The sequence below is a fragment of the Pistacia vera genome, unplaced genomic scaffold (genome assembly GCF_008641045.1).
Source record: "Pistacia vera cultivar Batoury unplaced genomic scaffold, PisVer_v2 Contig23, whole genome shotgun sequence".
Taxonomy (NCBI): Eukaryota; Viridiplantae; Streptophyta; class Magnoliopsida; order Sapindales; family Anacardiaceae; genus Pistacia; species Pistacia vera.
In genome coordinates, this window is record NW_022196035.1 from 38,924 (window position 1) to 61,226 (window position 22,303).

Here is a 22,303-nt window from a genome sequence, read left to right on the forward strand (position 1 = left end):
TGGTTCTTCAGATGCAAGGAGCAAATGTTGGTGGTCAAAATATTACTTCAATACTTAGTTAATTAATCAGGTGTCACATGCCTTAAGTTTCTCAGATCTATGCATAATTTCGTTTTAAAATTAAGATTTCTTTAGTATGGTTGAACATTGTGCATACATTAATTTTATATTCATTAAGTAACAATGAATTTAGTCAACACACATTTCAATTTCCTTCAAACGCGGATCTAACATTAGTGGTTCAAGAGAAAGCACATGCCTCTCCAAATTTTTTCTTTATTAAGTGGATGTCACATGCCTATTATTAACTTATATTAATTTGATAAGAAATATGATAATTAATTATGTCATTGTAACTGGTGCATCATTTTATTTGTGAGGAGATATTTGAGAAAAATAGTGTTAAACAATTGTTAATTAAGTCTTACAATGTGTTGTAGAATATTGCTCACTTTCTGAAGAACACATTTGAAGCTGAAGGGCTTTGTTCTTTTATTCTCAATCCATGAAACTTTTTTTTAGTGTATTACAAGTATATAACATTATCCGTATAGCTAGATTTGCTATATTTTTAACTATGAATACAGGGCTGTAGAGAGCAAAAGTTTAGTGGTCACTGTTAGAGTTATTGCAAGAAGAAAACGAAGGATGAGTATTAAAGCAAAGCAAGCAAGAAAACGGTTTATTTGGATATTGTGTCAATATTTACTATATTAAATGATCATACGTTTTAATGTTCTGGTTTCACGTTAGATGATGTGAATAGTGGCCTCAATCCAATTATTTAAATTATAACTATTAATTAAGATACCAATCTCGATTCAATCATCACTTCAATACTTTTTTTTTTTTTTGTTCCTCTTAGAAGATTGATTAATTATTTAACGCATGTCACAAGCCTTACTTTTCTTTGATCTCTGCATAATTAAGCAACGCATTAAGGTTGAACATTGTGCATACATTAATTTTATATTCATTAATTAATCATGAATTTAGTCCACTAAACATTTTAATTTCCTTCAAACGCGGATCTAACATTATTGCTTCAAGAGAAGGCATATACATGCCTCTTCCTCCAAAGATTTTTTTTTGTTTTGGTACTAAAAGTCTTGGTCAATAACTAATTAGAAATTAGTAATCTTGTTTAGTTAAGTGTTAGGGTCAAAAATCGTCCTTGGCCCAAACGGAAAAACAGGCCTGACAGCGAGAAAGAAGCCAAGCCCAATCCCGATGCGACCCAATCCGGATTAGGCCCATCTGATACAAGATACAACCGGCCCAAACCATTCGAGCATAAGCCTCCTAATCCCAGTTCACTTCCTGGATCCGTGAGCAAATCCAGAGCCCACGACCCCCACAGATCACTTTCCTATTCCTGATTAATCTCCTATTCGAGGTCACCTCCCCGTTCAGATCAATTTCCTACTCAAAGTTACTTTCCTGATCGGGATCACCTTCCTATCCGGATGCTGGTAAGACAGCTCACCACCGCCCTAATTCCTCTAGGGTTTGCATCAGAGTCATACTAGGACTCCTATTCCGACTAGGATTGGGAGACCAGACAGTCACTATATAACCAGAGGCCAGCCCTCTCACAAGGGACATTAGATTACATTACACCTTCACACCCGAAGCTCTGACTCGAGAGCTTCACACCACTGCCGTAGTCACAATCCCCGACTAGACTTCCGGTAACTTCTCTACTCCCTAGCCCTCACTATACTAGCCTCTTTCAGCCTTGCTGACTTAAGCGTCGGAATGCCTACGACAAACACCACTCCGGTATTTTCTGTTCGCTTCATGCTTGTTTCTCTATGCATGCAGGTGCAGCGGATTGCTAGTGGTCTCAACCTCACGAGATCATACCCCATTTTCGTACATGTAGATTTTTACATCTACAGTTTGGCGCCCACCGTGGGGCCTCTAGCAATCATTTGGCTCGACGAACCTTGCTACGTAGAGGAACATTCCATGGCTGACAATTTGGACAACACTGACCCCGGCCTCGAGGCCAGACTGGAGGCTCTGACAGCTCTCATGCAACAAAATTCAGACAAGGTGGCCGCACTGGAAGCCGAGAACAATACAATCCGGACTGAAAACGCATCCATCAGGACAGAAAACCAATCTCTAAAAGAGAAGGTGAGTCAGTTCTATGATCTAGAATTTATACTCGGCCAAGTACGTCCCAGTCGGTTCCGCGCCCCTGTTCCATCCATGCAACCTCTCCATACACCAGAGCACAAACCCTCGGTCTCTGGTAAAAGGCCGCGCCCATTAAGTTCATCGGTGGTCGACGATTCGGTCCTGACACCTGGAGATAAAGATATGCCAATAGAACACCATTCAGCCGATCCATCCCAGCTTCGAGATCAAGATGATCCAAAGACAAAAAACCCACACCCACAAGACCAACCCATTCTTACCATCCCACCTCACCTCCAGTCAACCATCCCAACACAAACACCATTCGGCTCGGCTCACCCTCACGGGTTGAACGGCCAAACCAAACAAACCATAGCGCTCGAGCCCATCCATTCTAACGGACCCAGTGACTATCAGACGACTCCTTTGACCATTCATGTAGGGCGAAACACTAGAACCGTTACCATGGGAGTCATCCAACCGAAAGGAATTAACGAAGATCCATGCTGCTAGGGAGTGCACAAAGGAATGACCCATCAGACTACCCCACGAGGGATGACCCAACAGAATGTACTGAGGACGAATGCAATGACAGACCCAGTCAGACGGGATGACCTAATAGTATCACCCTCTCCTATGAAACAGGTACTAGCCAAGAGGCTGGCCGACATGGAGGTAGTGATGAGACGCATCCTAGGAATGCCGGTCCCAACGAAGAAGAGTAGGCCCCATTGCTACGCGGATTCACCCTTTGTGGATGAGATCGCCCTAGCTGACATGCCCTAGAAGTTTACCATCCCCAACATGAAACTGTATGACAGCACAACCGACCCGGATGATCACATAGCCTCGTACAAGCAGCGGATGTTCATTGTCTCAATACCCCGACCGTTGAAGGAAGCATGCATGTGCAAAAGTTTCTGCTCGAGCTTATCCAGCCCGACACTCCAATGGTACACGAATCTCCCGAACGGATCAATTGACTTATTCGCTCAACTCACCGACACCTTTGTGGAACAGTTCACCAGTAGTAAGAAACTAGAGAAGTTATCGGCTGACCTATACAGAATATACCAAAGAAGGGGAGAGCCACTAAGAGAGTATGTCAGCAGGTTCAACAAAGAGAAGATCTCCATCCCATCATGTAACCCCGAGACGGCTGTGGATGCCTTCAGGAAATGTCTCCTCCCGGACGGAGAACTATACAAAGAACTTACAAAGCTGGGTTGCACAACAATGGAAGACGCTTTGGCCCAGGCAGTGATCCAAATAAGATGGGAGGAAGATGAGATAAACCGAGCAACTCACTCCATATACGATCCGAGGCAGAATGATAGGAAGCCAAAGCACAGACCGGTGGAGCACTGCTACCAACCCCCATCATGTAATACGAGCAAAGTCAGAAAACCGTATGATCGCCAGCCAACAAGAACTGACAACAGATAGTTCGAATCGAACAGATACAAAATACCAGAGTACAACCTCAACATCGAACCAACCTAGGTCGTCGCAATTATGAAAGGAATGGGATCCACCGTTAAGTAGCCAAGCAAGCTCAATCTCGAGGCAAGGAGAGACACGACCAAGTGGTGCGAGTTTCATAATGACCATGGACACAACACTGCAGACTGCATCGCCTTGCAGCTAGAGGTCACTGCACTTCTAAAGAGGGGACATCTCTGAGATCTGCTAACAGATAAGGGGAAGAACACCATTAGCCAAAGAAGCTCAAAAGAACCATCACCACCTCCATGGGAACCCACACTGAAAAGGCTCTGTTCACTCATCTTCAGAGGATCAGAGATTAGTGGGGTAAGTTACTCATCAGCCAAGCGATATGCTAGAGCTAACCACCACCATGAAGTCCAGTCCATCCATCTGGTCTCATGGTCACACACTCATCAGGTAATTCAATTTGAAAATAACGAGTTGGTCATCTTGGCCGCTCCTTATCACAATTCTCTAATCGTCTTCCTGCAGATTGCCAACATCTTAGTGAAAAGAGTATTCGTAGATGGAGGATCTTCAGCAAACATCCTATTCCTCGAGGCAGTGAAGGCTATGGGACTGGAAGAAGCAAACATTAACAGGCGGTCGACACTGCTGGTTGGGTTCAGCTTTGAGCAAAAGTACACCATTGGGGAGATCATCCTTCCTATCTATGCTGGCGGAGTAAACAAACAGACCATTTTTCCAGTGATCGACTGCCCCTCTCCCTACAATGTCATCTTAGGCTGACCTTGGATCCACGACATGCGGGCAGTCCCATCTACCTTCCACCAGACGATCAGGTTTCCAACCAAGTGGGGGGTACGAGAGATCAAGGGCAACTCAAAAGCTTCTAGAGATTGCTACAAGAATGCCTTCAAGGGCAAGGGTAACTCTTTATAGCAATTACAGTCTCATCCAACCCTTCCGACCGAGCCGGATCAACCATCCATGAAAGAGTTGGATGAAGTACAGATACATCCAGAGGACCCCGAGAGAAAGACACAAATAGGGTCTGCCTCAAGCCCGAGACAAGAGAGAAGCTAATAACCAAGACTGTTTCACCTGGTCCCATGCCGACATAACCAGAATCAGTCCAGACGTAATGGTCCACCAGCTCAAGGTAGATTCGGATCACCCACCAGTGAAGCAGTGAAGGAGGAAATTCGCACTAGAGCGGAACTGGATCATCAATGAAGAGATTGAAAAGCTCTTGAGCAATGACATGATCAGAGAGGTCCACTACCCCAAGTGGCTGGCAAACGTTGTGGTCGTAAAGAAAAAGAACGGGAACTGGAGAGTCTACATCGACTTCACTGACTTAAACAAAGCCTGCCCCAAGGATTCTTTCCCGCTCCTACATATCGACATGATGGTAGATGCGACCGCAGGCCATGAGCTCCTTAGTTTCATGGACGCCTTCTCAGGGTACAACCAGATCTTGATGCACCCGGATGACCAAGAGAAGATAACCTTCATCACAGAGAGGGGAACCTACTACTACAAGGTAATGCCGTTCGGTCTCAAGAACGCTGGGGCCACCTACCAGTGGCTAGTCAACAAGATGTTCTTAAAGCACTTAGGAGACACTATGGAGGTTTACATCAACGACATGCTCGTCAAGTCCCTGATGGCCGAACAACACCTTGACCACCTTAGCCAGGCATTTGCCGTCCTCAAGAAGTACAACATGAAGCTAAATCCAGCCAAGTGCTCATTCGACGTCTCATCAGGTAAATTCTTGGGCTATATGGTTACTCAGTGAGGGATAGAAGCCAACCCCGACCAGATCAGAGCGATCATCAGCATACCATCTCTGACCTACATCAAAGACATCCAACGACTGGTAGGACGAGTGGCCGCCTTGAGCCGCTTCATCTCTAGATTAGCCGACAAATGCCACCTCTTCTTTTATGCTCTCAAGATGTCCAAGAAGTTCGAATGGACCCCTTCCAGCGAAGAAGCCCTGCAACAGCTGAAAAGGTACCTGACCTCTCTTCTGCTTCTTTCCAAACCTATGGACGGGGAGAAGCTCTACTCCTACCTAGCGATCTCAGAGATAGCCATCTCACCAGTACTAATTCGAGAAGAAGAAACGAAGTAGTTACCGGTCTACTATGTAAGCAAGTCACTCCTTGACGCAGAAACTCGATACAGTTAGCTAGAGAAACTGGCCCTTGCCCTCATCCATGCATCCAGGAAGCTCAGGCCGTACTTTCAGTGCCACTTCATAGTTGTAATCACCTCCTTCCCACTCAAGAAGATACTACACAAACCAGAGCTATCAGGCCGACTCATGCAATGGACAGTAGAGCTCAGTGAGTTCGACATATCTTACCAACCTTGCACCACCGTCAAGTCCCAGGCACTAGCAGACTTCATTACTGACTTTACACCGAGCACCACCACCCAAGCAGAAAGGGAATTGTTATGCATGAATGGCAGGCCACCCTCTAAGTGGACTCTCCTAGTGGATGGCTTAAGTAACGTGAATAGAAGTAGACTCGGAATAGTATTGATTGCACCAGAAGGAGACATCATCCAGCGAGTAATCCAGTGTGGGTTCAAGTACATGAATAACGAGGTCGAATATGGGGCCCTCATCGTTGGACTTTCCTTAGCCAGAGAAATTAGAGCGAAGAGACTAGAGGTGAAGTCTGATTCCCAGCTCGTGGTCAATCAACTACAAGGCACGTATCAAGCACGCGACTCTAAGATGACATCCTAGTTGAGCATGGTCAAAGAGCCGCAGGCCCAATTCGAGGAGTTTTCCATCGTCCAAGTCCCTAGAGCGGAGAACTCTCACGCTGATGCCCTTGCCAACCTTGGCTCAGCACTCAAATGTTATTCCTAGTCATCCATCCCTCTCTTATTGATGCAGTGGCCAGCCAAATGGAAGGAGCAACCACCAAACAAGTCGCTCGAGGAAGCCATGGGTGTTGAACTAGCCGACTGCTAGATGACTCCGATAATGAGGTACTTGGAACACAATGAACTCCCAGCTGATAAGAACGAAGCACGCCGACTGAAAGCAAGAGCCGCCAGATTCACCATACATCAGGGCCAACTCCTTAGAAAGTCATTCTCGGGCCCCTATCTTAAGTACACGAGCCTAGAGGAGGCTCAACATGTTCTCGCCAAACTCCATAAAGGCGAATACGGAAACCATGCTGGGGGATGCAGCCTTGCACACCGGGTGATCACTACTAGATTTTACTGGCTGACCATACGCACGGACTCGGCCACTTATGTGAAGAAGTATAACAACTGTCAGAGGTTTGCTCATGTCTCACACCTTCCACCAGAGCAACTCCATTCCATCCTCACACCCTGGCCTTTTATGAAGTGGGGAATGGACATAGTGGGAAAATTACCAATTACATCTGGGCAGCGAGTCTTCATGTTAGCTATGACAGACTACTTTACTAAGTGGATCGAAGCCGAAGCCGAAGCCTTCGCATAAGTCAGAGACCGAGAAGTTAAAGTTTTCATCTGGAAGAATGTCATCTGCAGGTTCGGAATACCAAAGGAGATCGTCACTGATAATGGATCCTAGTTCATCAGCTCAGGCTTCAGGGATTTTTGTGACATGTGGGGAATAAAACTAAGCTTCTCAACCCCCCGCAACCCCTAGTCTAACGGCCAGGTTGAGTCGTTGAACAAGACCACCATGCAGACACTAAAGAAGCAGTTATAGAAAGCTAAGGGTATATGGGCAGATGAGCTACAAGGAGTCTTTTGGTCATACCGAACCATGGCTTGCTCGTCAACGGGTGAGACCTCCTTCTCCCTCACATACGATTCTAAAACAGACATCTCTGTCGAAGTATCAGTCTCGTCTATCAGGCTCCAATGGGCGGACGAGAAATCAAACAACTAGAACCTTTACCAGAACTTGGACATCGTGGATGAGCTATGCAAACGGGCGAGCATCCGCAACGCAATCTATCAGCAACAGGTCGCCCGACACTATAATCGCAACGTGAGGATCCAGACTTTCAAGGTAGGCGATTGGGTCCTCCGCAAGGTCTTTCAAAACACCAAGAAGATCAACTCTGGAAAACTCAACCCCACCTGGGAAGGCCCCTACAAGATAACCAAAGAAGCAGGGAAGGGCGCTTACAAACTCTAGACCCCCGAGGGCAAAGACATCAGTAACAGTTGGAATGTCGTTCACCTCAAACGCTACTACTTCTAGGTGAACTCGTCTTTTTTCTGTTTCCCTTTTTATTTTAAAAGGATGAGTGGGCCTATCCACCTCCTTATAGATAGTCGGCCTCATGGCCAAATATTAATGAATAATTATTTAGAAATTTTTCGTCTTCAAATCGACTCTGGTCGATCAATTGTTCGCAACACCTTAAGATCGGCCCTGCCCAATGCACAAAATTGTACCTTCGAATCGACCTTGCTCAATTCACGATAACACCTTCAGATTAGCCTTGCTCGATCCACGAGCTTGCACCTTCGAATCGACCCTAGTCGATTCACGATAACACCTTCAGATCAGCCCTGCCTGATCCACTAATAACACCTTCGAATCGACCCCGCTTGGTTCACTGAATCACCTTCAATCGGTCCTACCCGATCTATGAATTTACACCATCGAATTGGCTCAGCCCGATCTATGACTCACACCTTCGAGTCGGCCCTACCCGACCCTAGAACTCACACTTTTGGATTGACTTCATTCAATCTAGGAGACTACATACTCGATCGGCCAGACTGAGTGAATGGTTCTTACACCTTCAATAAACAAAGCACCAGCCTAGCCCAACATATGGCTTACATGCCTTAGCCATTGGGCCACACAAAAGTAACAAACACAACATAGTGCATCTACAAGTAAAGAAACAATGAACTCACTCACTCATCCATGGAGAAAACATCAAAAGTTAAAACAACCAAGTGTAATACATACAGCCTCAAACGACTCAGTTCAGAGTACAAAATCCCTCAAGCGGCTCAGATCAGAGTACAAAATGGCACACAACATGCTAAGGAAAAGGGCATCGCAGGCCCAAAAACACATAAACAAAGGAAAACTAAGCTAAGTATCCCCAGTATGAGTCGCCTCTTCCATCTCCGACTCAGTGGTCATATCTGCACCGCCAGCACCCGTCCCAACAGCCTGGTGGCTCGCATCCTTGGCACCCGATGGCCCCAACTGACTAGCAAGGTCAGGCATCTGCTCCTCGTCCTGTCCCCCCGGATGACCATCACCCTCTTCCAGCAACTCTCGCATGAGCTGGATGTCTTCGTCCGGATCCCAGTGAGAGGCCCTCTCTTCCTTGAACTCAAGCATGAGTTCACCCCGAGCCTTGATGATACCATCATCAGCAATGAAAATACACTGCTCTCTGAGAGACTAGGTCTCTACAGTTTTTTTGGCCAACTCACGCCTCAACCTCTCTAGCTCACGCTCGCTATCCCTCAGAAGCTGCTGACTTTCCTGTTCGGCCTTCTGGGCTGCTACCTCTCTCTAGCGCAAGCTGGTGTTCACCTTGGATACGTCTTGTATCCGCTACTCCTACGCCACCATAGACTTCCTCAGATGAAGATTGCTAGTGAACACCTGCACAACAAAACATTGCCATCAGAATAAAATTCAGGAACAAAAATAACGAAAACTATTGTTATACTTGAAAGGCGTGGGCTACCCCCCAATTAGCCGTAGCATTTGAACCCATCTGGTTCAGACACGCCTCGTCCGCTGGGAACAAAAAAGAGTTAGCCAGCTTGCTCATGACAGTCGCATCGGAGTAAGTCGACGCAGTAGCTGGAATCTTGAATGTAATCATCCTGGTCTCCTCATCCACGACCGCAGTGTGGGATGACCTAGCTCCGACTGTAGGCTGCTGACTCAGCGGTGTCGCTAACACATCCTCCACTCTTCTGTCCTCCCTAGACAAGGATTCCCTCCTCATCTTCTCCCGGTGCCGGGCAATAAACTCGCTCGCACTGGGGACGGCCAACTTCTTCATCAGAGTCTTTGCAAGCGCAAACTCTCCAATGGTAAGTGGGTTCAGCCCAGACTCACCAAAAATGATATGATTGCAGTACTGGCTCAGAAGCACATCCCAAGTCTGCTTCAGCGAGGGGAAGGGAATACCTCGTTGGATTGCCTCTACTCCGGCCCAGAGAATGCTGGTTCTCAGGTTGGACTCTCCTAGCACTACTCGCCAATCCCTCTACGTCGATGGAATGGCTAAAACCTTCTGGGTCGCAACGTCCAAACCGTCTCCGCTCTGCCAGCCCGATTGTATTCAAGCTTTGCAAGCAAAAAACACAATCAAGATTTAGTAATCAAAGTACAAAAAAAAATAATAAAGTTCTCACCAGTAGCTCGCTAGCCACTCGGGATCTCGCCCTGTCCCCTCTCTCCAAAGACAGCATGACCTTTCATGAAGAAGTATTGGTCTATCCAGTTTTTGTCGCTGGACCGTAGGTCGATCACCAGGTGAGACCGATCATGCCTTAAGTTCATCAGATATCGACCTTTCTCTTTGTCATTCTCCTTTAAGAAGTACGAGTACAACAGCTTGTGCAGCCCAAACCTCATCTAGTTCCAAACACAAAAGTCCTCCAAAGCCATCAGCAATCTCCAACCATTCGGCATAAGCTGAGACGGGGCAATCATGTGTTGGTGTATATTAGTGTATGCCCTAGAAACCATTCGTGTTGTCGGTTTCAGAGCATTTTGTCTTGTATCTATATATATCATAAATAATAGAAGAAAGAGTTCTTCAATTCATATATGTAAATTGCTTCCTTTATTCAGTCACGCATTTAAAATAAAGTATGTATATGAATTATCCAGATGATTCATTTAATAGGTAAATGAATTATCGAAAAGGGTTCCCTACGGAAGCAATATAAATTTGGGCAACTATATTGTACAGTAGGCATACCGGATGCTTCCGAAAGATATCATGAGTTGATATAAGTACAGATGACGATGATAGTCATGTCACTAGGGCATTGGTATGGATTAACGGTTGGTGAACTGTTTTTCGAATGTGACCCAATAACGACAAATCACTTGGAAAAGCATGTAGTCAATGATTTATCGTTTGGTTATATCAGTGCACGATGTAGTCCTTTGACCTGAGACATTGTAGTCGGATCCGATATAGATGCGTATGGTTCATAGGGTGTATAAGTACGAGACTAATCATGTTTCGTAAAATAAAGCCTATTTGGTCATGCGTTGTTCATATGCGGAAACAAACGATGGTCAAGAGAGGATCCATTGACTCGGAAATATAGGATCAAGAGTACCGCTGACTCCATCCAGATTCGAGTTCCTAGACGAACATCGATAAATGTCAGAAAATTGAATCTCTGGCCAGAGTCTATTATTAGTCATACAAAAGCAAGTTTGTGATGACGAATTCCGAACATATTGATCGACGATTCGGTAGAAGATCGAGTTTAGGATTTTGATGTTCCATGAATCCATACTCGATTAAGATATCTCAATGGAAGGACTTTACCTGCATGGTACGTATGATCTAAAATGGGTTCGATGAAGTATTTCTTCATCGTGGTTTAGGGACTATGACACATTGCTAGATGTTTACCATAGTCGTTGGGCCTCCGGATGGGTTTTCGGATTCATCCAGAACCGGCTCACGGCTAATCCACGATGGACCTACATGGTCACACCAATAGCCTTGAGAAGTTAGAGAATGATGAGAGAGAGAAATGATTATCCGAAGAGGGCTAGCACCTTCAAAGGGTAATAACGGGATTTCTATAGTAATAGTTACATAGAAAACAATTTGTGACATTTTAAGGGTTAAAATGGTCAAGCAATAATTAATTATATTTAATTATTATATCTTAAAGTGTTAAGATTAATGAGATGAACAAAAATAACCTTTTAATAGTGAAAGGGTAAAAAGGGTAAATTTATGGGTTATTAATGTAAACTAGTTTAGTTTACATGGGCCCTTGAATAATATTGATTATTCAAAGGGTAGCATATTAAATACGTGGGGTCCCTTTATAAAATAAGATTTTATTGGGCTTGGAAGTGAAAAATAAATAATTGCAAAATAGCCCAAGTATATATAAGTGCAAAAGGTTGCATTTTTGTTCATTATTCACTTGTTCACTCAAACACAAACTAAAAGCTCTCTCTCCCTAGCCACGGCCACTCTCTAATCCTCTCAAGGTGGTGTTAAAGTGTGGAGGTTTCATCCTTTTGAAGCCAATCTTCATCAATCCAAAGCAAAAGAGTAGGTATAATCTCATATCCAAGCTTTGCATGTAAACCGTTTTTTTTAATCCATGCTTTCATGCTTTCATTCTCCATCTCCACCACTCTTCATGCATGCTGGTTCTTTCATCATGAAGTGGTTCAACACCTCCCAGACGAGGCGAGGGATAGGTAGCCTCAATCCATCGTGGAACCACTTCTCATAAACACTAATCCAGCCCTATGCCTCCCAGTCGACTTACTCGTATGACCGCGGCGCCTAGATCTCAACCAAAATTGGAATGTGATACAAAGTCCCAATGCGCCACACATCATTGTCCTTCAGCATGGGTGGATAACCCTTGGTCAAAATCTCACTGCCTTGTTGGCTCGACTCTTCCTCAGAGCTACTACTGGACGAGGATGGACTATCGGCCCCTTTAGAGTCTTCCCCACTTCTCTTATGCCAACCCGAACCACTCGGGCTAGCCACACTCGACCCCGGGGTAGCCACACTAACTCCAGTCAGTACGCCTATCAGAACGCCCCCTCGGGCATCATCACTATGGTGGTGGCACGCTCATACTCATCAGCCACAACTCCGCTCGAACTAGCTGACTCTGACTCTGACATGATAACCTAATGGCCCAACCCGATGGACCGACTCGACTCTGACTTCCAAAGTCTCAAAAACCTAAAGTATCAAGTAGCCACTCACCCTTAACAACCGACCGAATAGAACAATGCACCCAGTCCCTGGTCCTCCTTCAACACCGGTCGACCTGCCAACGTCAACAAACTATCAACTCTTACAAGCCTAAGCTTCGATCGACCCTTTCTGCCGACTGACAGATCTAGATTCAACAATCTCCTCGCTCGCCCCAAGCGACCGACCTACCTTCAAGCTCACCCCTATGAGCCTACTCGTCCACTATCACCGACTCACCAATCCAAAGTTAAACTGCCTCACCACTACCTACTTGGTCTGGACGATCGACCAAGTCCTAAGCACTATTTCTTCACCACCCAGTCAGATAGACCGGATGACTTGCCCATCCCAGTTGACTCAAATCCAACATGCCACCCTATTCAGTCAGACAGACCGACCGAGCCGACTTAGGAATATACATAACTTATTTTCATCTTCTCGGCTCCATCCAAAAAACCCGAAAAAGACAAAAACTGCTAATAACTCACCGAAAATCCACCGAAAAATCCAAATCTACGCCTATTATAAGAATCCTTATTCTAAAACACTTCAAAACCCAATCAAAACTTCAAAAACTTCATCCTATCTTCCAAAAATTCAGCAAACAACCAAAACAAATCAGAAAATCAGCCCAAAGAGAAGAATATTTACCTCGAAAGACTGTAGAAAGAGAAACCATTGTCGCTTAAGAAACGAGAACGAAAAAGAAGGAAGGAAAGGAAAGAAAAACAAATTTGCAAGAAAATAGAAGGAAAACGCAAATAGAAGACGAACAGTCCGTTCCTCAATTTTTATGAGAAAAAAGCGGACATGTGGCAGCTTGCAATTAGTCAACAGTCAGGGCGTCTTTTCGTTTTCCTACCCTTGAAACAATGAGCTGATCGCCACCGTACACGTGGCAGCGATCTAGGGCACCTAAGTAACCGTAGCATAGTACGAAAGCTACGGTTCAGCCATTTGTCCTCCCGACCGACTCAGCCCATGACTTCCGAAATGAATCCAACATGCCTCTATGCTTTGCAGGCCCAGGAGACCCGACCGACCGATCAATCAACTAGGAACGGTCTGGCTCGAGCCCTCTCCAGATGAACAAGGCAGGAGCCCTCGCCCGTTCGATCTTCTGTAGTGAATGAATGAACAACCCCTTGGTCGAGGCCTGCACATTTCATCCACTCAATCACCCGTGTACTCCGACAGAGTGAATCTCTAGTTTAATAAAGTCCCAACTCATTCGACCCGACATGCCGAACGGACACCCCGGCTACAGAAGTGCACCTTACCTCTCTAGTCGGCTGGACATACCAAACGAGCGCGTGCTCCCCTAAAGCCTCGTTGTCTCGTTCCCTTTGGCTCTTCACATCGATCAAGCACACCACTTTGCAATGATGGCATACTCCAGATCAGTAATGGATACTGAACGATGTCCGACCAAGAATTACTTGAAACAATCGGATCAGCCACGCTGACCATCGGTTGTCCGGGAAGGATGACCGACCATGCCCCAATCGCTTCCTACTCTCTGACTTAAGAAAATCTTAACTCAGAGAGTGGGGGGCAAATTGTTAGGGCCAAAAATCATCCTTGGCCCAAACGGGAAAACAGGCCTGATAGCGAGGAAGAAGCCAAGCCCAATCCCGATGCAACCCAATCCGGATTAGGCCCATCTGATACAAGATACAACCGGCCCAAACCATTCGAGCATAAGCTTCCTAATCCCAGTTCACTTCCTAGATCCGTGAGCGAATCTAGAGCTCACGGCCTCCACAGATCACTTTCCTATTCCTAATCAATCTCCTATTCGAGGTCACCTCCCTGTTTAGATCAATTTCCGACACGAAGTTACTTTTCTGATCAGGATCACCTTCATATTCGGACGCTGGTAAGACAGCTCACCACCGCCCTAATTCCTCTAGGGTTTGCATTAGAGTCATACTAGGACCCCTATTCCCACTAGGATTGGGAGACCAAATAGTCACTATATAAGCAGAGGCCAGTCCCCTCACAAGGGACATTACATAACATTACACCTTCACACCCGAAGCTCTGACTTGAGAGCTTCACACCACTGTCGTAGTCACAGTCCCCGACTAGACTTCCGATAACCTCTCTACTCCCTAGCCCTCACTATACTAGCCTCTTTCAGCCTTGCTGACTTGAGCGTCGGAGTGCCTATGGAAAACACCACTCCGGTGTTTTCCGTTCGCTTCACGCTTGTTTCTCTATGCGTGCAGGTGTAGCGAATTGCTAGTGGCCTCAACCTCACGGGATCAGACCCCCCTTCCGTACAGGTAGATTTTTACGTCTACATTAAGCTTATGACTAACATAAAAATAGCTTTACCACCTTTAATTGACAAGATAGGGATGAACCATCCATTGTGCCCCGATAAAGTGAAGAATAAATTGAGGAGTTAAAAGACCAAGGCTCTTGGAATCAAGTTGTATTAAGGGTAAGGGGTGGCTGCCAATTTTCATACCAAAAAAAAAAAAAGGGCAAATGACATGGAGGAACAAATAAAATTAGACAGCTGAATCCCAGCTGGGAATCAAATCATTTAGAAATGAACGGACATGACACACCATTGGATGACGATGAAAATATTTATAATAATTTAATAAATTTGAAAATTGGAGTCATTAAATTTAAGAAGCAAGAGATGAAGGGTGAATTGGAATTTAGCTTAAAGACAAGGACCAAACGGATAAGCATAAAGACGCAGCCTTTTAAATCCCATAAACAAATTACAAATGTACAGCTCATCAACCATGACAAAACTCGAAGAGCGTGATATTATGGAATCTCGATACGGTCACCTTTTAGTGAAACTATTTCCATTGGTTTTCGACAAGTGGCATTTCATCACTCATTGATGGTTTATATATTAATTACGTTAAAAAGTATTTTTAGCTTTCCACCTAGGGTGTAGTGGACCCAAGTAGCTCGCCAACAGCTCGGGATCGATTCGTGATGAGCGAAAGATCGACTCGAGTATCCTCGAGTAAATGACGAGTTCGAGCACAAGTTTAGGCTCGCAAAAATTGGTTGAGCAAATGGGGCTCGATTCGATCTGCTCGCAATCTTTGCTGAAGCTTGTGTCGTCAGCCGAGTTTTTTAACTCGTTACTTGATTGATTATTCATCTGAGCTCGCGTCAAATTACAATTACCCTAAAATGAAAACTAAACCATAGCACTCTGGCGAAGAAATAGGAAAAGCGTAGATTCGCTTTCTCCTTTGGCGTAGATTCGTTCAAACCCATACACTCAACTCAAAATCTCCTTATAAACTCTCTCAAACCGCTCTCTCCTTCCACTCACCAAACACAGATTCGGTCACTCTCTCTTCTTCAAGGTTCCCTTCTCTACTTTTATATCTTTACTTTTTTTTTTTTTTTTTTTTCAATTTTAGCACTTTTCATACTGTTATGGGCTTCAGATCTGTCATTTTTAGGTTCTCTTCACTTTAATCTCTAAATCGATTGATTGGCAATTTTCGAGAATTATCTACTAAGTCGTCATCTAACGAGTAGGCACCCAAACAAGTCCCAAAGTCCAATTTTTCCAAAGAAATTGTGCAAAAGAGCTTGGCTCGAATTCGGCTCGACTTGGCTCGTCAAGTTTCGAGCCGAGCTCAAGCCATGCAATTAATTAACATAGCTGAGCTCAAGCTCACAAGCTGGAGCTCGACGAGTTCATCCCCTAACTCTACGAGCTGAGCTCGAGCCAGCCACTACTCGGCTCGGCTCGGCTCGGCTCGTATGCACCCCTACTCCCACCTTAATGATCTTTACCCATTTTTTTAATTTTTTTTTTATTTCGACAAATTTAATCTTAATTTAAGTTATTAAAAATAACACTATAATTTCTAAATATATTCATACTTTATTTTATATTTTTGTTTTAATTTTTAATATTGAATTTTATATAAACTTCATAATCATTGAAACCTTTAGTTTTATTTTAAGCATTTGCTTGTTTAATAAAAATATAAAATTAAAACTATGTAAATATAGCAAAATGAATCGGAATCTAAATAAGAGAAAATAAGTTGAAATTAAGAAATTGAGAAAAAAATGTGTAAAAAAGAACCCAATTAAAAAGAACCCAAAAAAATCTAATTAAGTTTGAAATTGAGGAAAATAAACCTAATTAAGCTTAAAGGGTTGTTTACGATATTAAATGGGATTTATAGAGATTTTTTTTTTTTTTAAAAAAAAAAAATTATAGATGAGGTGTGCTCCCAATCCAAAGTCTCTTCTTAATGAGAATATTTGCAATAAATATGTAAACATTTGTTGATTTATATTATCTTTAGAAGAAATGAATGAGATGGGCTGCAAAATTTCAAGTTATTTGATAATGTATGAGCCCAAAATCGTATTGAGTCTGACGAGATCTAATAACGAAATAAATATATGGTTCGTATTATATTCCCTATTTTAGGAGGACTTGTAGTTTTGATTGTGATAATTGGGAAGTACTTCATTAGGCAAAGACAAAAGAGGGACATAAAAGAGCAGCGAAATACTGTGAACACTCATGGATTACTTTCAATTTTAAATTTTGAGGGAAAACTTATGTATGAAGAAATTATAAGAGCCACAAATAATTTTGATTCCGAATATAGCATTAGTAGTGGTGGCTATGTAAGTGTTTGCAAAGCAGAACTACCATTAGGGAATGTTTTTGCTATTAAGAAATTTTACTCACAACATCCTATGGAGATGGGCAATCAAAAAGTGTTCTAGAACGAAATAAGGGCATTGACAAAGATACAACATCACAATGTCGTAAAATTTTATGGGTTTTTCATTTCTGATTTATGGATGCCTTGAAAGGGGTAGTTTGGCCACAATCTTGAGCAATGAAGCTGATACAAAAGAATTGGGTTGGAGGAATCGAATGAATATTATGGAAGATGTAGCCAATGCTTTGTCTTACATGCACCATGATTGGCCCTTGCCAATTGTCCATCGAGACATATCAAGCAAGAATGCGGCATACGAACCTCATGTTTCGAACTTCGGAACTGCGAAATTTCTCAAACCAGACTCATCTAGTTGGTCTAAACTTGTAGGGACATATGGATATGTTGCACTAGGTATGCAATTCTTTTATTTTTATCTTCTATTATCATCTAATTTAAACAATATCGATACTACATAATCATATTTATCTTTCATTTATAGAGCTTGCTTACACTATGAATATTACTAAAAAATGTGATGATTATAGCTTCAGAGTCTTAATATTGGAAATAATTAAAGGGAATCATTCAAGAGATCTTCTATCCTCATTTCCATCATTGTCTTCCAATGTGAATTTACCTCTAAGTGATATGTTGGATCCACGACTTGCAACTCCCTCACGTGATGTCCAGGACAAACTCATATTCATCATGGAGGTCACTTTTTCTTGCTTAGATGCCAACCCAGAATCTAGACCGGACATGTAGATTGTTTGTCAATGATTATGCAACTAAGCTTCTTGTTCTTCACCAGGTAGTCATCACGCATCAAACTATGTATATTTATTCGGTATCCTATCGTGTTAGCTAGGCTTTTGGTTGAACTGGTGAGTGTTGCCCACCCATTTGAATAGCTTTGAGCCCGACGTAACAATCAGTTGTTCCGTCAAATAGTTCAAAATTCTATTATTGGGAGCTCTCTTATTACTTTATGTTGTAAGAAATATTGTATTATATTATGTGTTGTTGAAATCTTATTTAGTCCTCTATTAAAATACTCTGTTTCTATATAATGTGTTGTAAAAATGCGAGTTTCCAGGTTTCTTATGTAATTTATATTCCATCTATATTTTGTGTGATTAATTAGATTTATTCTATTAGATGGATACATTTATATTCGTGGCTGTATTAATAATAGTATAAGAGTCTGAAGCATTTTGTTCACATAATCAAACTAACCAATGTTATGGAAAGATACTCTGCTTCATTATCCTATATTTGATCTTTCACTTTGCGGCATGGACGGAGCCACATTGGGACAAGGGACGGAGCCACATTGGGACAAGGGAGTAGATGCCTCCCCCCCCGGGAGAAAAAAAAAAAAGAAAAAAAATTCATTTTTTTTTTTTTTACCAACATTCTTATAATTTTTTTTTTCTTTCATTATTACAAATATTAGCATTTCTTTTAAGGGATTAGTAACTTAAACCCCCAAAGGTTTAACCTAATTTGATTATCCCTTGTGGTCCTGGTAACTACTCTGAACTCCTGCCATCAGACCCCCTAAATTTTCTTAGGTTAGTTTTAACCAAATGAGGATAAATGACCTTAATGCCCTCATCTGCTTGGAGCCCAACGGTACAGTCTGCTGCTTTATCAGAGAGCTCAAATTCCATTATTGGGAGCTCTTATTACATTGTATTGAAAGAAATATTGTATTATATTTATGTTACTGAAATCGTGGACTACATATTTGTAAAGACAAGTTGAATTATTTAGTACTCTCTTATAAACTCTGTTTCTTAATATTTTGTTATAAAATGCAAGTTTCCAGGTCTCTTATATATTCCATACCCTTTTATATACTCTATTATGTTTTTAAACTCATCCAAAGAGGTCATACTCCTGAGCCATTATGTCAAGTAATGCTTTGTGTTGATGATCAAGATCGCTCCACAAAGTTGTAAGAAAAAGAATTAGGGATAAAAAAAGAAATAAAATAAAAATAAAGAAAAAAAAAAATTTTAAAAGGAAAAAAAAAAAAAAAAAATAAAAATAGAAAATCAGATGTATACGAAAGGGAATGGAGGAAGATTTATTTCAGGAAGCATAAAATGTGGAATTATCTCTTTGACGATTTCTGGGGCTTGTTGAAACACCACTAGGACACATTAAGTCTTGTTACTGTCAAGTACTAAAGTACAATTTTGAGGAATAAATAAAATTAGCTCCAGGATAACTCAATCCAAATAGCTCTAATTTGTTCATCAAGATCATTTCAGTTCTGGAAAATTTATGTCATGCTTTAGAGTTTCAAAACAATTCATAGCTTAAGAGTAAACAGAGGTAGTTGTTTGAGTATCTTCTGTTAAGTAAAGTTATTTAGCTTGTTAGTTTCAGCTGAGCCAGAGTGTAATTTTCTACCTAAAATGTTTGAGCTATTTTTCAATAAATATTACAGTCACAAATACAAAAATCTAACTTCTTGTCTTTTTCAACCTATATTTCTAGTCTCCGAAAAACCAAAATAAATCCATGTTCTTTGTATGAGATTTATTGCAAGTAGGAGCTAAAGAATTGGGCTAGAGTGAGACAGTGAATGTTCTCATCGAAAACCAACCAAGCCAGGCATCCAACTATTATTAAATTGACATATGCTAGAAGCTTAAACTACTAGTCAATAGTTAGAGAAGTGTAAACCACAGTTTAATAGAAGGATCGACTTTGAAAGTCGAATGTGAAAAAGTGATCCACTAGTGGAAAAAGTTCCAGTTAACTTATTTCTCCAAAGATATGTGAGCCCTGATTTTCCCAATCAATTAATACAAGTCAATGAATTTCATACCTAATGTAATTCATAAGCAAGGGCGGAGCCAAGGAATAGACGTATATCTTGGAAACGCTTTGTAACTTGTGAGCAGGGGCAGAGTCGATGGAAGGATATATAGTTGGAGACAATTTGTAACTGGTGAGCACGGTTAAAATCTTTGGGTAACTTGAGCAACTTGGGATGATTGTATCTTCTTAATAATTCACTTTCTGAATCGAACTTGAAATTCTTTCTTATTTATCCTCTAGTAATAATCAACTTAGCCAATCAACTTGTGGAAATTGTACTACTTGAATCTAAAGTAACAAGCAACTTAGCCAAGGAATTACACTTGAATTTGGTAAGTTAGGTCAACTGTCAAAGCTAGATTTGTGTCAAAACTTGCTCAAAGGAGAGATAACGTTTGAAATCTGCAAGTTGGATAGCTTGGAAAGCCTGAATCTTTTCCACAATAAGCTTTATGGTATAATTCCAAGTTGCTTTGGAGTAATGAATGCTTTGTCAAGCATTTACATATCTTAAGAGTTGTGGGGTCCAAATCCGAATAGCAAAGCATTTCAAAATGCCCCATTGAAGCATTGCAGGGGAACAAAGGATGTTGTGGTGGTGCTACTGGATTGCCATCTTGCGAATTAGCTTTTAAGTCACACAAACATACATTAGGAAAAACCTGGGCTATTGTATTCCCTCTTTTAGGTCGACTTGTACTTTCAATTGTCGTAATTGGAATGTACTTCATTAAGCAAAGACAGAAGAGCAACACAGAGAAGCACCAGAGTATTGTGAACACTGAGGGATTACTTTCAATAATAAAATTTGAGGGAAAACTAGTACCTGAAGAAATCATAAGAGCTAAAAATGATTTTGGTCCTAGATATTGTATGAGTAGTGGTGGATATGGAAGTGTTTATAGAGTAGAACTACCATCGGAGGGACATTTTTGCTATTAAAAAACTTCACTCATCATATCTTAAAGAGACTGGAGATCAAAAAGAGTTCTTAAAGGAAATAAGCACCTTTGATAGAAGTGCGACATTGAAATGTTGTGAAATAGGCACCTTTTGCTTCAATGCTCAATATTTTTAATATACGAATGTGTTGAAAGGGCCAGCTTGGCCGAAATATTGAGCACTGAAGTAGAAGCAAAAAGTATTGGGTTGGAGGAAGAGAATGAACGTTATACATGGTGTAGCACATGCCTTGTCTTACATGCACCATGATTGCTCCAAACCAATTGTTCATTGAAACATAATGAGCAAGAATGTGTTGGATTTGGAATACGAAGCTCATGTTTCTAACTCTGGAACTGCCAAATTTCTCAAGCAAGACCCATCCAATTGGTCTGAACTTGCAGAGACTTATGGAAAACTTGCATCGGCTATGTAATTCTTTCATTTTTCATCTGCTGTTATCAACTAATTTACACCATCAGATGCTACATAATCTCATATATCTTTTATTTGTAGAGTTTGCTCACACCATGAATGTCACTGAAAAATGTGATGTCTATAGCTTTGGAGTGTTACCACTGGAAATAATCAAAGGGAATCACCCAAGAGATTTTCTTTCCTCATTTCCACCATCATCTTCCAATGTGAATTTAAGTCACACTGATTTGTTGGATCTATGACTTGCAACTCCCTCACATGATGTCTTAGACAAACTCATATCCATGATGGAGGTTGCTTAGATTCCAATCCAAAATCTAGACCAACTATGCAAGTTGTTTAACAAAAATCAGCTTGTACTAGGCCATGAAATTGTCTTGTTCACGATGTTAAGGGCTAGCCAAATTGCTGTTGGGACTTATTTTTCTTCATTTTGGATCATTATATGCTCTCTGTATTTGTATGTTTACTTTAATACCAGTGTGTTGTCTTTATTATTATTCAATAAGTTTCCTCCTTGTTTGGAGGTTTGCCAAACAAATTAGCTTAATATGTCAAAACCAGTTAAATTTAATTCGACTGTATGCGTATTTTTTCAGAATACATAAAATCACCTCCAGTATAGCTCAAGTCTAAGTTCCAATCAGCTCAAGATAACTTGGATTTATTCCAATGAAAGAGAAGCAAAAGAAGTGCGGAGGAGTATTGCATGCCTTTTCTTACAGTCACCGTGATTGTGTGCTCTCCACTAATTGTCCAATATGTGGCTGGCAGCCTCTCATTGCCACGCAAGGCCTTGACCTCAGTGATGGATCTAGGCCGTGAAGTGGCAGCTACGTCGGATTGAGGTGTCGG

The 22,303-nt window shown here is 42.0% G+C and overlaps 1 protein-coding gene across 1 annotated transcript; it reads left to right on the forward strand.

The window, feature by feature from the left end:
* The first annotated feature begins 16,958 nt into the window (after positions 1 to 16,958).
* On the forward strand, positions 16,959 to 17,998 carry LOC116131147 (MDIS1-interacting receptor like kinase 2-like). Its single transcript, XM_031416794.1, has 3 exons — positions 16,959 to 17,284; positions 17,382 to 17,644; positions 17,733 to 17,998. The coding sequence occupies exons 1-3, from the start codon at positions 16,959 to 16,961 to the stop codon at positions 17,996 to 17,998; spliced, it is 855 nt and encodes a 284-aa protein (XP_031272654.1).
* Positions 17,999 to 22,303: the final 4,305 nt, after the last annotated feature.

Bases quoted from the DNA above. Each gene is read 5' to 3' on its own strand.
- LOC116131147 (XM_031416794.1), top strand. From the start codon at position 16,959: ATGGTTCGTATTATATTCCCTATTTTAGGAGGACTTGTAGTTTTGATT. The intron at 17,285-17,381 runs GTTCTAGAACGA...ATGCCTTGAAAG, and splicing joins GAGATGGGCAATCAAAAAGT to GGGTAGTTTGGCCACAATCT. The intron at 17,645-17,732 runs GTATGCAATTCT...TTTCATTTATAG, and splicing joins ATATGGATATGTTGCACTAG to AGCTTGCTTACACTATGAAT.